The 16,720-nt window shown below is 39.3% G+C and overlaps 1 protein-coding gene across 7 annotated transcripts in view; it reads right to left on the bottom strand.

The window, feature by feature from the left end:
- The window catches only part of LOC310764152 (zona pellucida sperm-binding protein 3 receptor-like), a 69,559-nt gene that overhangs the window by 42,774 nt on the left and 10,065 nt on the right, over positions 1-16,720 (bottom strand). For 3 of the 7 annotated variants that reach the window (XR_014549036.1, XR_014549037.1, XR_014549038.1), the window contains exons 2-8: positions 15,408-15,602; positions 13,156-13,338; positions 12,563-12,754; positions 10,580-10,771; positions 8,312-8,338; positions 5,979-6,045; positions 703-2,565 (exon numbers count right to left, since the gene is read on the bottom strand). Coding sequence is in view for 4 of the 7 variants with exons in the window: in XM_083617571.1 (XP_083473697.1) it covers positions 5,981-6,045; positions 8,312-8,338; positions 10,580-10,771; positions 12,563-12,754; positions 13,156-13,338; positions 15,408-15,602 (854 nt within the window). In the remaining 3 variants the exon portion in view is untranslated. Of the gene's footprint in view, positions 1-702; positions 2,566-5,978; positions 6,046-8,311; positions 8,339-10,579; positions 10,772-12,562; positions 12,755-13,155; positions 13,339-15,407; positions 15,603-16,720 lie in introns of those variants that run through there. The other 4 variants (XM_083617571.1, XM_083617572.1, XM_083617573.1 and 1 more) reach the window with 2 other exon arrangements.

Raw genomic sequence — 16,720 nt, 5'->3', positions numbered from 1 at the left:
AATATGGTCTGAAGCTCAACATCAAAAAAACGAAGATCATGGCCACTGGTCCCATCACCTCCTGGAAAATAGAAGGGGAAGAAATGGAGGCAGTGAGAGGTTTTACTTTCTTGGGCTCCATGATCACTGCAGATGGTGACAGCAGCCACGAAATTAAAAGACGCCTGCTTCTTGGAAGAAAAGCAATGACAAACCTAGACAGCATCTTAAAAAGTAGAGACATCACCTTGCCAACAAAGGTCCGTATAGTAAAAGCTATGGTTTTCCCAGTAGTAATGTATGGAAGTGAAAGCTGGACCATAAAGAAGGCTGATCAGCGAAGAATTGATGCTTTTGAATGATGGTGCTGGAGGAGACTCTTGAGAGTCCCATGGACTGCAAGAAGATCAAACCTCTCCATTCTGAAGGAAATCAGCCCTGAGCGCTCACTGGAAGGACAGATCGTGAAGCTGAGGCTCCAATACTTTGGCCACCTCATGAGAAGAGAAGACTCCCTGGAAAAGACCCTGATGTTGGGAAAGATGGAGGGCACAAGGAGAATGGGACGACAGAGGACGAGATGGTTGGATAGTGTTCTCGAGGCTACCAGCATGAATTTGACCAAACTGCGGGAGGCAGTGGAAGACAGAAGTGCCTGGCGTGCTCTGGTCCATGGGGTCACGAAGAGTCGGACACGACTAAACGACTAAACAACAACAACACCTTATAGAATCATAGAATTGTAGAATAAGTTGCAGCTTATTTGCAGGGACAGGGGAGTAGGCCTTTTGCTCCTCTGCAAATCAGCTATAATATTAAACGAAAAATCTAGTAACTAGCAAAGACTACAGACCAAAGGACAGTACTGTAATATGAAAATGTGATTTTTAAAATATATATATATATTATTTATTAAATTTATTAGTCACTTGTCATCCAAAAGTCTCCAAGTGACTTAAAGTAAAGAGCTCAATTAGGTTGTGGTGAAAGAAAGCAAAAATGAAAACATTTAAAAGGAACAGGAGCAAATCAACATATGCCCTTGAGGTTTTTAGCAATTTATACTTTCTCAACGAGAAGCATATTATATGTCAGACAGTTATTCCTAATGGTTTAAATAACAGTATTTCTGCAAGAAGATTAGTTTTACAGAGTCTGTTTCTACTTAGGATTTTTTAAAATACAGGTATTCATGTTATTTAAAAATCATATGGCACAAATGTGGCATTGTTCCTTTAAGGGAGCAGGTGAAGGCTGCCCCAGTTAATATACAGATGAGATCTGGGGGGAGTGTATCATATCTTTGGGCCAGTGGAGTTATAATAGCATTCCAGACATTTTGTGTGTAAATGTTTTGAAATTTTAATGTCATATAATATGCCTCAGCATAATTCAGCAGAGAATTATGTAGTAGGAAGTAATTTCCTTTAAAGGAAAATGGGTTAAGTTGGAAGAATTAATGCAGGCAACTATCCTGGAAAGAGTAGTGCACTTTGTTCTAGGTGGAATCCGATGAAGTTTTTTTCTAAAGGAATTAGAATTAACTTTCATCTGTAGGAGATTGAAAATGACATCGTTGAAGCTGAGGATTTACTGGTGATCTGTGGTATGTATTGTTGGTTTTTTGTATATGGCTGAAAACTTACGTTAGTATATTAGGATTTCATTTGTGGTGCAGACTACTCTTGCAAGATTCTCACACAGTATCATTTTAGTCAAGGACTAGTAACTGCCTAAAAAGGTACAGGGACACACACTATCTACACACCATTTATAAAGCAGAGATTTAACATATCACATTGATACATATGCATTATATTTCCTACAATATAAAATCTTTGATTCACAAAAGTACAAAATTATCTTCATCAATTTATACAATTCAGATTTAAAGCAGTGGTCAGTATAAACCAAGTGCATCTCAAACATGAAGTCTGACCCCAGAATGGCATTTGTGAACTTCTAAAATCCAAAGAGATTTTGAAAAAAGCAGCCGAGTGTTGCTCTGGAAAACCATCATGGATAGTAATGACATTCTGTTTACAACAGAAGGACTACTACTGTATTTTGATATATTGGATTGTAAGAGGTTTTTAATTAATTCAAGGTAACCCCTTTTCATGACAACGGAGACTGACAGTGAAGCAGTCTCAAAGTGGATACAGCCCTGGTTTGGGTTTCTTCTGCTCTACAGAATTTAATGATGTGTTCAACATCTTTATGCTATACATTTCTCTAACAGCAGAAGACAGTGACAGTGCAGTTGAGCATATACACGGTGTAATGACATGATTGCATGGGGTAAGTTGCAATGACTAGACATTAAGGAGAAGAAAGAATAAAAGTCAGAACAGATGTGGCATTTTCAGAGATAACCTGGATTTCTTTTAACATTTAGTTCCATCCTTAGAGGCTGTTGGGGAATGCAGCAGTTTGTTCATATAGAATTCCACAAGGTGCTGCCACAGCAGCATTTGTCATTACACAAGTCACTTTTCCAAAGAGGTATGAAGATTCAGGAGAGCTTAAGCATCTTTGGTATTCTAGTATACTTGGTGTATCATCTTAGCAGTTCTTTTAGAATAGCTAGAGTAAATGAAAAAAGAAAATAAGATTTTAAGCTTCGTATAGCTCCTACAATTAACTGCAAGTCCTATACTTTAGCTTGAGGAAAGTAACAACAAAACAGTACACTTTTAAGGGCAAGTAAAATAATTTTGCCACATTAGTACTATTTTTGCCAAAAGTTCTACTTTTGGGTTTTTTCCAGAGCAACTGAGTTAGTAACTTAGAGCATGATTCAACCTACAAGCCCTGCTAGAACAAGGATAGTTCAGTTGGTTAGAGCATCGTGCTGACAACGCCATGGTTATAGGATCAAGGGGCTGAACTAGATTATCCTCAGGGTCCTTTACAACCTTACAGTTCTATGATAATGACACTGGGCAAGCTCCTGACTCTTAGGTATCCTATTTCTCAGGGATGTTATGTTACTGTTAATTTATATGCCGCCTTTCAGCCAAAAGACATACCCAGGGTAACTGTTGCAAGGCTAACACTCTCTCAGATTCCTGGAGTAACTTCAAAACTTCTAACTCTGAGAACTCGAGTAAAGACACAGAATACAGTCGTACCTCTGTTTATGTATCCCTCCGGATACGTAAACTTCAGGTTGTGAACACGGCAAACCCGGAAGTGTATATTTCCAGGTTTCGCTGCACGAGCATGCACACAAGCACTGAATCGCGCTGCATGCATGTACAGAAGGGCGCCTCTGGTTACGGACTTTTCGGGATATGGCCAGGCCTCCAGAATGGATCCTGTCTGTAACCAGAGGTACCACTGTATAACTTTGTACTGTGAAAGATTCTATAGAAACAGCAGAATAGATATTCCAGTATCTAATTGTGGGATGTAATCCATTGGTACAGTTAAGTGCAACATTCCTTATTTCCCTAGAGTGGGCACAGGCAGGGGGACATCCAGTCAGTGTAACTTCCTGTTCCACTGATCTGGAGCATCCTCCCCCTGCATGTGACCTGGAAGATGGACATGGCGCTGGCTGAGTCACGCAGCCATTTCCTCAGTCCTTTCTTGCTCTCTTGCTTGCTGATCTTTTGCTGCCATGCTGCTCTCCGGCAGCTATTTTGTTATCTTAATGTAATTTTGCACTTGAGTTCAATCTCCATATGAGACAAACTCAGACTTTCTTGTGTGGCTATTAAGTAAAGCCTGCCTTTCAGGGATCAAATCATGAACTGAAATGTGAGTAAACTTTTTGTTACTTTACTCAGAAAGACTCTTGTGTCTTTATTCTTGTAAGAGGGATTAAAGGGGACACCAGGAAATAATATTAACTAAGGGATTCAAACAAATCTGCAAACTAGCTTCCAGCTATATTGAGGGGAAATTGCTCTGCTACATCACTCACTAGTGTGAGTGAAGAAGGATAATACTTATTCAATATATCCTTTCCTACTATCCTTAACATTCCCACACTAATTACCATATTTTTCGCTCTATAAGACGCACCAGACCATAAGACGCACCTAGTTTTTGGAGGAGGAAAACAAGGAAAAAATATTCTGAATCCCAGAAGCCAGAACAGAAAGAGGGATTGCTGCGCAGTGAAAGCAGCGATCCCTCTTGCTGTTCTGGCTTCTGGGATAGCTGAGCAGCCTGCATTCGCTCCATAAGACGCACACACATTTCCCGTTACTTTTTAGGAGGGGAAAAGTGAGTCTTATAGAGCAAAAAATACGGTACCTCATTTTATCCCCTGTTGAGGGGATAAAATGGAGAGAGGGGAAACCATGTACTGCACCATGAACTACTTGAATGAAAGGTGGAATATAAATGAAATAAATAAATGAATAAAGCTAACCAACAAAATAAACTGTGATAGTTCTACTGGCAGGTGCATGTAATTAAACCATGGTTATAGTGTCCAGTTTTTAAGAAAAAAAGCTTGCGATGGAACAATTTAGAGCAGACATGGGGAGAGGTGCTTAACTCTTACCAGTTCTGCTGCTTTCCTACCTCAAATCCCTGCCTCTACCCCATAGAGAGTTCAGATTCCAGTTTTTATTTAGGGCAGAGAAGTAGTAGGAAGGGTTCAGCGTCTCCTTTTTTTCTTTATATTGCCCCATTCCAAAATATTTTATTTTAAAACAGCTGTTAGATTTAATTACATGCTTCACATGCAAATGCTTAGTTCAGCCCAGAGTCTTCCATTTAAGTATTAGTATTGTAGGAATTTAATTTTAAATGTATTTATTTAATTTTATTTATATATGATAATGATTTTCACATTCATAACTATACATACATTTTAAGGTCAAATAAACACTCTGAAATAGAGGCTTGCAGAACTCTCAAAATAATGCTTACTATATTATAAATGTAACCCAACTAGGTGGGCTGGAGGGAGGCTATAGGCTTGTCTGATAACATTTTTATCATGCAATTAGATCTACTGCATGTGTTTATGCTGAATAACTAGAATAAAGCCTTGTTTTAACAAACAATGGGTTAAATGTTAAAGATTAAAAACACTTGTTTCAGCATTATTATTTTTGTTGTTTCTTGAATCTGTAGCTTTCCCTGGCATTTAATATTGTGGGGGCTAAAATATCAAGGGCCCACAAGCTTAATACAGTGGTACCTTGGGTTACAAACACCTCGAGCTACAAACACTTCGTGTTACAATATCCACTAACCTGGAAGCAGTACCTCGGGTTAAGAACTTTGCCCCAGGATGAGAACAGAAATCATGTGCTGGCGGCGTGGTGGCAGCAGGAGGCCCTATTAGCTAAAGTGGTACTTCAGGTTAAGAATGGTTTCAGGTTAAGAATGGACCTCCGGAATGAATTAAGTTCGTAACCACTGTACAGTGGTACCTCAGGTTACATACGCTTCAGGTTACATATGCTTCAGGTTACAGACTCCACTAACCCAGAAATAGTGCTTCAGGTTAAGAAATCGTGCTCCGGCGGCGTGGCGGCAGCAGGAGGCCCCATTAGCTAAAGTGGTGCTTCAGGTTAAGAACAGTTTCAGGTTAAGAACGGACCTCTGGAACGAATTTAGTACTTAACCCGAGGTACTACTGTATAGGAAAATTAAAAAGACCCTGGAAAAGTAAGCATGTATGCTCCTCAGATTTCATCAATTAAATCACCTAAAGGATTATTCAGTCATCAACTAACTGAAGTGATTGAATCACCAAGCTCTTACATGCACAGGACTGGGCTGCCTTACTTTTTTTCATTAGCAGTGCCTTATGCTACTTTGGAGGACCTGCACCACATTTAGGTGTGGGCTTTCTGGGAGCTATAAAGCTTTATCCCCAAAAGAAAGTGCTTAAAAGCCACTGAATGCATACACACTTTCTCAGATAAGAGATCTGGTCCCCCAGGCCCCCTTTTCTGTGTACATAATGTGTGTGATGGTCCTTAGAGGTGCAAAGAAGAAAGGAGAGTAAGAGGTTGGTAAAGTCTTACCTTTATCCGGAACACAAGGCCGCGTAAACCGATTGGGCTGGCAGCCATAAGAAAATAAGCAAACATGCTTTAAAAAAAAAAAAAAACAGGAAAAAGTCACCTTAAGAACCCATTCACTGGTTTACTTTGAGATAGTAAAGAACAGAATGCACATGGTGATTTCACCACATTTATTTTCAAATATACGGAACCATTTGAAATAGCTGCTTTGCCATGATTTCCAGAGATAGTACTTCATAGACAATATTGTGTGAATTCCCCATAATTTTGTAACCATATGGTAAAAACCATAAAACTTCCTTGTATCATTTCTTCTGGATGGAAAAAATACAGCAACGGAATTAAAAACAAGAATGAATATTCTGTACAACAATAAAGCTCCTGAACAAACATTGAATAATATTGTAGTTTGCTTCAAGAAATGATTGGAAAACCATCCATGAGGCAATACAACAGAGACTATTATTCAAATTTTGGAAAGAGGCAATGTTGATTCTAATAATTGAATCAGGGAAACATTGCCCACACCCTGAGTTTTACAAACGAGTTCTGCTTCTTAAAGAAGAATTTATTATAATACAGTTTCATGTGTTAACTCAGATTAGGCAGAATTTATTCAAAATAGGAAAATATCAGCCAATATATAGTGACATAATGTCATCAATCCAGCAAATACAATCTAGTCAATAGTGTACATCTATTTCATTTTTTAGAAAAGGCAATCAATCCCAGGGTGGTGCTTAATAAGAGTTTTACTAAATTTCTGTTCTGAAGGCCAGTTCAAAGGGATGCTCATCAGGCCAAGTGAGTGTTTCACATATGCCTTCCAAATTGCCTTTTCTTGTCACAGTGGATTAGAAAAGAGTGCCCTATTCATTGCCTCACTTCTATAGTGGAGTCTGGAACTTGAGACCCCAGGGCCAAGCGTGACCCTTGAGGCCTTATCTGCCAGGCCACAGCCCTACATTCTAGTGCCATTGCCTGCTTGAAATGATACCTCTGTCTTTGCTGGATGGTGAGATATACTTGTAAGAAATCACTGTTTTTTTGCATGGCTGGATTGTGGAACATTTGAACAGGTGTCTGAAAGCAGTTGGGGGGGGCAGCACAGCAGATAAACTGAAGATTAAGATAGGATTGAGATTCTGTGAGTGTCTATTGTTTTGAAAAGAGGTATTCAACTGGATCTGGAGATATTTAAACTCATTCTGAAAGTCCAAATTTGTAACTTGGGGGTCCTCCTAGACTTAGTGTTATTTATGGAAGCACAGGGAACAGAAGTGCCTAAGAGTATGTTTCATCAATTTTGACTGATGTGCCAGCAACATTTGAACCCAACCCATTGGACCTATTTGCTTCTGAGCCCAAATAAAGTGTGGGTTTTGACTTTTACAACACTAAATGTTTTGTGGTCGAGTCACTTACCGGACTGCCTATGCCAGGCATGGGAAACCTCCAGCATGTGGACCAATCTTGGTCTATCAGGTCTGATTTGGTTTGTGAGGCCATTTCCCCCAAACCACACCCACTTGTTAATCAACTGTTTGTTGCAGAGGTAGGATTCAGTCCTACTGGGCACTATTTTGCAAGTTCTTTCCCTGTGGGGAAAATACTAGTAATGCATACTCATCCCCTCCCCACCAGCCTGCAGGTCAACTTTGACAGGTAATTGGAAGCAGCCACCTGTCAAAGTTAGCCCATGGAGTGGGAGGAAATGAAGATCTTTCCCACTGAGCCACAAGCTTTCTCCACCTTGAACATCTATTGACAGTTACAGAAGCCCTATTTGAATGCTCATCAGCGGAGTCAGGTAGGTTGGTGGGCAGAACACAGAGTATTTATGACAGTGGGCCCAAGGATACAAAACTCTCTACCATGGGAGATGCAGGCTTGAAAACATTTCTGATGCAGACCATTTTTTAAGTAAGAGGTTATGGTTTTATTGCGTTATTCTAATGGCCATGGTTTGGATTTTATGCTGAATTGACACATTAAATTAAACCAATTTTATGGCAGAACTTTATTGGAATGATGGAACCTCCATCACACCTTCACCTCAAGTTCATTTCTACTACACCCCATATTGCTGCCTTAGCAACCATTTGCTCTTTCCCTCATCAGGAAAAAAATGCCAGTGCCTGTTTGCATTTGTTCCTCTAGACAAAGTAAACAGTAGTTGAAATGTGAAAGTTAAAAATGCTTAACATCTGTTGAATAGTGCTCAGCTTTCCTATTGTAAAAGTGTGTAGACTCTGCAAAACTCTGGTCCTTGCTTAAGAAATTTGAAAATGCATTTTCAGGTATTTCTTATTCAGTTTCAATAAATTACATACCAGCTATAAGCAGTACGAAGACAAAACCTAGAAGAGAGGGGAAATGATTCTGATAAGTGAGCTTCTCTGCCAATGACTATTAATTTCACACTACAGCTTGTGGACGTATTTCAGGGCCAGAGTAGATGTGATGCTAAATGTGTCATGTTATTGGGTCTTGTTCTTAAAAAGGAGGCATGGGGGTATTTTTTTGTCCACTTGTGTGGGGTGTAACCCTTTCCCCCTCTGGTACTGTCCTGATGAAAATTACTAGCTCAGTTATTAGCCCCACGAGGAAAGCACCAAGTGGCACCAATTACATGGTTTCAAAGGTATCTATTCCACCTTTTAAAGCATTGTAAAAATATTTCTGTAAGTCAAAACAATGTACAATCACTATAAGAACATTTCAATAGTATTAACAGCAAAGGATAAAAGCAGAACCAGGAGATTACAACCATCTTAATTAGTTACCACTGAAGGCCAGGAGAATTAAATGTGTTTAATTCGCACTTGAAGTCTATCAGGGATGCCACTCATATTTCAGGAGGGAATTTCAGAGATGGGGTGTTGCCACAGAGAAACTCTAAGTGGTGGGGCAAGAGGACTCCAAAGATGCAACCTATATTCAGGTTTGTATTGGAGGAGGCTGTCTTTCAGATATTTTAGTCTCAAAACACTTTAGAGCTATAAAGGTAAAACCAGCACCATAAGTTGAGTATGGAAACAAATCTGAAATCATTGCAACTGATGTAAAACCAGCATACTATGGTCTGAAAGCACATGCCTGCCAACTATGTTTGCAGCAGCTGCAGTTTCCGAAAACTTTTCAAGGGCAGCCCTACACCTGTAAGTGACCAAGGTATGTGTCACCATGGCCAGAGCTATCTTTTCCAGGAAGGTAAGTAACTAGTACACCAGGCAAAACTATGTCACAACCCTGGAGCTGGATTCCTTGTCTTCAATGGATGAGGGCAAGAACTCTGAAGCAGAAGGGGAAAGACCTGCGGGACCAATCCTAGAAGCACTTCCATCAGATACGTCTGTTGTGCCAGTGCCACTCCAATTTGAGGATACAGTGTTGCCATCTTCATAGTCTAAGGACTCCATCACAGAGGCCCCAGTTGAGACCAGGGTCTCCCCTGCTCCACTGGAGTAGAAGACTGATGGAACAGGCTGGGGGCCTTTAATTGAAAAGGCAGCTTCCAGTGAGACAGGGCTAACAATGGGGCTGCTGCTGCTCCTGCTATATATGTCTTAGTCTCTGTTTGATGCTTGCTGAAATAACACTTCCTCCTCCTTGAGCAAGGTGGGTGGTGAGACCACATCTTACTCAAGTAAAGGAACAACTGGGAACTGACTTTAAGTACCTGCCTCAAAACTGACATCACATACAATGTAAAGTGTAGATGGGTGGACATATTTTCTTATTGCCGGGGGGGGGGCGGTAATGCTGGTGCAGACCAAATTTGGAACCCTGGTGGACCAAGTTTGGCCAGCAAGCTAAAGGCTCTCCACCTTGGTCCAATTCATTACTCCAAAGATCTACATGGTCACCTCGGTCCTTAATATCCAAAAAGAACCCAGGATCCAGTGAACAGGTGGTAAGTCTCAAGCCTCCAAGAAGCTTCTCTACATCTTAAGGTTGGAATACATGACTAGATATCATTGCAAATCCATCCATCCTTCTTATCAAACTCTGACATCCAAGTACAATAGCAATTTTATCCACAAAATGAAACACAAACTAGGTTTATGACAGTGTATGCTCATGAATGTAGTAGTTCCTTCCCCATCTGGCCATTCGTTTCTGTTTATAATAGTCTAGTTTCTTTTTCAATGTGGCTTATAAAATGAAAGGTAGGAGAATACTATTTGCTTCTAATTGGTTTTAAATATTACACTTCTTAAGGAGTTGGTAGAATGGAAATTTACTTTACTTCAGATCAGGAATGGGGAACCTATTGACCTTCAAAGTTTGTTAGGATTTGTTACGAGTTGTAGTAGTCCAGTAACACGTGGAAGCCCTATTCCTGCTTTAGATTATCCACTGGTGTCAGGAACAGGTTCCCTAGCCACCTATCCTCTTTCCTAGCTCACTCACAGGGACTCTTAATTATTACAGAGGGTGCTCCCAGTGGCCTACTGCCAGGTGAACTGCCTATATGCATCAAACTCAAGCTAGTAATAGAAAGAAAATCTCCTGTATGAGGAAAAGCAAGAGTGACACCTGAAAAGTGACAGCAGTGTCAGATAAGTGTTGCTATATATCTACAACTTCATACGTACTCAGGTAACAAGATGGAAGTTTAGGTGACCATTGCTTCCCACCAATGTAGCGAATCTCAGATGGCCCTGCTAATGTATAGCCAGCAGAACATCGAATAGTAACTGTATCTCCAGGCTCATAGCTGGTTTTCTTCCCCCGGATTATTCTTGCATTACGGATAGACAGGTAATAAATGTCTGGTGAAGTTCTAACTGAAAACACAAACTATTATAAACAAAACAAAGCAACACTAAAGCACACATTATTTTCCAAATATTTCATATTTTAGCTTAACAAAGTGTTGTTGTGGTTGGAAGGGCTGTAGCTCAGTGGTAGCACACTTACTTTGTATGCAAAAGATCCCATGTTTAATCTATGCTATCTAGGGCTGGGAATGCCCCCTGCCCAAAATACTGGAGAGCTGCTGCATGTCAGTATGGGTAATACTGACTTAAATGGCCCTATAGTCTGACTTCGTAAAAAAGGCACAATTTAATTTGCAACATGAAAAGTGTTTGTCACCAAAACATTAAGAAAACATTGCAATGTACAGGTGAAACTAAAAAAATTAGAATATCGTGGAAAAGTTCGTTTATTTCAGCAATTCAACTTAAAAGGTGAAACTAATATATGAGATAGACTCATGACATGCAAAGAGAGATATGCATGCTTCTACTTCCCAGTGGTCCAATATTGCTCTATTTGCAATCCTTGTTTTGCTGATTTCATTTAATATTCTAATTTTCTGAGATTGTTAATTTGGGGTTTTCATCAGCTGTACGCCATAATGATCACAATTATAGCAAATAAAGGCTTTACATATTTCTCTTTGCATGTCATGAGTCTATCTCATATATTAGTTTCACCTTTTAAGCTGAATTACTGAAATAAATGAACTTTTCCACGATATTCTAATTTTTCGAGTTTCACCTATTAAGCTGAATTACTGAAATAAATGAACTTTTCCACGATATTCTAATTTTTCGAGTTTCATCTGTATAGTGTTGTAAATTCTTAATTCTTGGTTTGTATACAAAAATCCTTAATATATATATATATATATTATTTGGCACTTTCCACAATGTCTCAAAGCAGATTCAAGATTCACATTTAAAAACAAATACGGCAAGAAAATACAAAAAGCCAGATTTGATCTAAAAAGTGATAAAAAATATTGTAAAAATGATAAAACCTACCACAGCCAACTAAAAATTACAACTACAATCAGGCCAAATATGGTCTTGATCCCTGCAGCATGATTCCATTTAACTAACAGCCTGGATAAACATTAGTGCCACAATTCCACAAAGGAGGAGTAACCACTTAAAATGCCCATTCTTGTGTTGCCACCTCCCACACCTCCCCCAGAGGTGGGTACACTGAGGAGGTCTCTGATTATAACTACAGAGTCCATGAAAGTTCATATGAGGTGACGAAAGCCCCTAAGGTATTGAGGTTCTGAGCAATGTAAGGTTTTATGGCTCAAAATTAGCCATCATCCTTCCTCTACCATCAAGTTGTCAGTAACAAAGTTCATTGAGTTCTATTTCTTTTTATATACTGATCTGATTTGATGTCTCTCCCATTCTTTCAGTTTCTGGAATTGTAGTACATACAATAATGAGCAAAATAACAATCCCAACTGACTGTTTTTGAGCAATGTTGTGCTGCGTATACTCCCAGATTAGTTAATTCAAAAGGAAAGGATGCAACTCTCTGCTTTAATCCCATGCAATACATTTCCTTGACAGTAGGCAGACACCATACCACTTTAAACAATTGTTCTGATTAGTTCTACTTTTCCCCTAGACTATCCTTTGAACGTAAGGCAAAGCAATGCCTTTTGAATCCAGCTAGAAATTAAATCAGTGTAGCTCCTCTTGCATTATATGTGAGCACAAACATAGGGAGGTATTAAAGTAGTAGCCCTATGATGAGGTATTAATTTTGTGGTAAATAAACACAGAAATCACTGAATACCCCAAAGCTATATTTATACCTACAGAAACATGCTTGCACAGGAGGATACCAGGAATTGTAGCCTTGGCATGCTACATTCATCTCCATGGTTTCATCAGGAAAAGAATACTGCTTATTACAGGTTACAACAACACTTGTTCCAATCTTATACTGATGTCGCAATGGACGCACAGTCCCACTTGGAATTAATGGGGCACCGCATAAACCTGGATCAACTGCAACAAAAAAGTCCCCATAAAAATAAACATTGTGTTCCATGAGGGAAGATGAAATATAAATGTAAACAAACAAACTTGTTCTAGCTAATTAAAGATGAGAACTTACAAGAGGGAAACTGAAAGAAGAACTGGCCCTTTATAAACACACATTCCTCAAAGTGCATTCTGCCAGGATGTCAAATATTCTTTTAACCATTCAACAGTCACACATACTTTGTTAATGCTATTCAACAGGATAAAAGTAGGAGAGAATTTGGGAGATGTCCCTTCTGATGTTGAATTTATAAAGTGAATTTATATAAAGTGATGTTGAATTTATAAAGTCCACATTTAGTAAACCATCTTTTATCACTGACTGAGGAAGCATAATTGCTATTTGAATGCTTTGATATTCTTACTTTCTTTACATGAAGGCAGTGCAGGATACCAGCTACTGTTCGCTCCGCATTTAATTAAATAATTTCCCATCAGAAAATATCCAGTTTTGCATTCAAATATAATAGTGTTGCCATATGTATACGAATGTCCAAATCCGCTTAATATTAATCCATGTTCAACTACTGGATCTTTACATTTCACCACTATAAGCAGACAGGAATATTAAAAAACAAAAACTAAGAAATAGAACATTGCATATAGTTTATTTACATTTTCTCAAATGTCAGTATATTCTGCTGAAGCCTTATTAAAAAGTTAGTTTTCTAAAAAAAAAAAAAAACCTGATACTCACTGTCTGGCTATATGTTACTCTGTGCCCTATGTCACACGTTCTCTACAAAAGCTGTTACTAACTGCCCTGGATATTTAAAATAAATAAAACTAAAACGTGGTGTCACTTGTATTAGAATTGCTGATCTGTATCTAATGTTTAAATTGGTATTCCAAACAATTACAGTACATATATATATAGGAACATGTGCACGAAAGCTTATACCCAGAACAAACTTAGTTGGTCTCTAAGGTGCTAATGGACAATTAAAAAAAAATTATTTTGACTGCGTCAGAGACCAACATGGCTACCTACCTGAATATATATAGGAAATAATCCATTAAGGAGATCACAGGTGGGATCTTCTAGAAACCTCTCCAAGGTTAACAATTTATTAGCTCCAAGTGCTAATAAACATATGGTGACAGATCCAGTACAGAAATGCTAAACAGATACTATGGAAGGCCGATCCATCCACTGACCATTAGACCACAAAGCATGATGAATGGATCTCTCAAATGTTTAGATTTTGCAGAGAAATGGCTTTATTCACAGCTTTAGTCATGATTTTTAAAAAATGAACTTCTCTCCCAATGCAAATAGAAGCCATATAAGGAAACAAAGTGTGAACCCCACTCCCCAGGCCATGATCGTGCATCCAATCTATCTCCAGCCCCCTTTGTGTGTATAACCTGATAAGTGAGTCAGTGAAGGGTTGTGATTTGAGCAAACTCATAAATTCATTAATTTAGCCAAAGCTAGGAAATAATACTGGCTAGCTTCCTCATGAGACCAGCGTGGCAATGGCTTGCTGGGAGTGCATCTTGAAGAAACAAAAGGCTGATAGTGGTCTGGTTTGTGCAGCCATGCAGGCTGGCTGGACCAGGTTTTTACAGAGACACGTGGGGATGGCACTGAATCCAATGCTGTGCGGCTGGGAAGGACAAGCCCCTCTTGAGATTTAAATGTTGTGAACTCTCTCTCCATCAAAACCCAGGTGGTAAATATGTGTAAAATAAAGTCTCTGCTGTGCCTCATTCTGAAGGAACACAAACTGTGGTCAAGTGCCCCAAACCCTAGAATCTTGCATGCATTCAGCAGAGGTTAGGGGTGACATGTAAAACTGTCACTGTGGGTACCCTGACTCCACAAAGTTTCTGTGTACCCTGACCCCCTCTAGATTCCTGAGTGGTGGGGTTTAGTCAGTGTTTTGATTAACATGGTGAGCTAAGTGGCATTGGATTTAACAGTGCAAAAGGGAAGCTAAGTTTATTTTCCAGTCCAGGGCATCACCTTGGTGGAGGGGGTAATGCTGGAAGTGGAAAGGGATGGGTTGGTTTGAAATTGGAACCTAGAAACAAAACCACATTCTCTCTGAAAAGTAGCAGAGAAGGAACGGCCTGTAGCGCTAATAATCTGCTAATGCACGTTAACCAAAATCAGGACCACTAAGATAGCCAGTTTATATAAAACCTAGAACTGGGGCATGGGCATGGGCATGGGCATAGCAGGGGGCACAGGGGGGCAGCTGCCCCCCATAATAAATAAAAATCAATGAAAATACTTAGCAAACTGATGTTCTCTCCCTCCCCCCCAACAAAAATCCTGGCTACATCCATGAACTGGGAGCGTGGTATATAGCCTCACTGCTTGTAAACATTGGGGCTTCCCCATTCGCTTCTGTATAGCACAAAAGTGAAATGCAATGTTTACTGAGATAGAGCACAAACATAAAAGGAGAACAAAAGTACCTCTGTCAATCACTCCACACATAAAATATCATTAAACAACTTAGGGATTCTGAACATGAACAATGAAGCTTAATATCAATTCAAAGCCAAATAAAGGGAGGGACAAGAGGACAAGTAAGGTATCTAGAATAAAGTTCCCTTTTAATATGTTATGAATCATAATATATCATGAATCAAAAGAAAATGCAACCTTTGCATTTTGGGGGCTTTCCCTTCCACACTCCTTTAGTATCACCATCCATGCCACAGGAAATAGAGTGTGCTCCAATAAGAGAGAAATTATCAGGGCAAGTGTATGTTATCACTGTTCCAAGAGCATAAAAACGGGCTCCAGTCCCATTGTGAGATCCATTAGAAATGTTTGGAGGAGCTGTACAGAAGAAACCTAGAAACATATCAGAAAAAGTTCATATTCATAATGCTATAATGGTATTATATTTTTGTTATTCAATTCTTGATGCTTTAAAATATTAAAATTTATTTAAGCATATTGTTGGTTGACATCCATCTATCTTGAGAGACAATGGAGTGTGCCTCCAAGGGCAAAGTCAAACTAGTGTGTTAACAACACTGAAGTGACCTCCCCAGGGAAGTGTGTATACAGGTCCTGTGCTGCCCAGATGACAAGTAAATTTCTATTTTATTTTGTATAATGGAAGCAAAATGGTAATATTAGACCAAAATTGGGGGAAACCAGTAATTATTTCTCTTTAAATAGTTATTTGCAGAGTCATACATATGGGAATTTACCCACAGAGATAGAATCTTCTGGAAAGCTCTAAAATGATGAGAGAGGGAGCTCACTCCCTGGTTTTAGGGCTGAGCAAAACTAGTTCAGGGAACAGTAGTTCGGTCCCCAAATGGAAACAACTATCCCTGTTTCAGGGAGGGAGTTTTTACCTTTTAATGCCTCCATCCCATTTTAAAAGCACTCTTGCCTCTCTGTAAAGGCACTCTTTCTTGGAGAGGCTTTCTACTGGCCATTACAGTATTCTCCTCCAAAAAAGATGCAAGATGATGCAAGTTGTAGCACTGTGTAACATTGTCACAGTGCCTTCTAGGAGGAGAATGACTGCCTGGAGGAATGCTCTCCAATTCCTGTGCAGCTACAGAGAACATTACCGTAGTTATTTCCCTTCAAAAATCTTCCCCAGCTTCAGTGCCATTTTTAAATCTCATTTTTATATAGAAAGAAATGGTGCTTGCTGAAGCATTTGGAGGGTAGGGTAGTTGGGATACAGCAGACAGAAATCTGTTCTGGTTGCTCCCTCACAACAGGCATCATTTTTATATGGTTAACAAAAAGATGCTGCCACAACAGGCAACATTTCATAAGTGTTAAATTCAAAAGGAATAAAAAAAGAGAGAAGGAAGCCTCTACTACTGCCATGGTAAGTACCTCTCATCCAAAACACTTTGTTCCCAACCCCAACCCGCCCCCCCAAATAACTGAAATCTGGACCTGGCTACTTATGAACTGGATGGTCATTTTGTCTCAGCTCT

This window comes from Podarcis filfolensis (assembly GCF_964270895.1).
Source record: "Podarcis filfolensis genome assembly, chromosome: 6".
Classification (NCBI taxonomy): domain Eukaryota; kingdom Metazoa; phylum Chordata; class Lepidosauria; order Squamata; family Lacertidae; genus Podarcis; species Podarcis filfolensis.
This window is presented reverse-complemented; position numbering and strand designations above follow the sequence as displayed.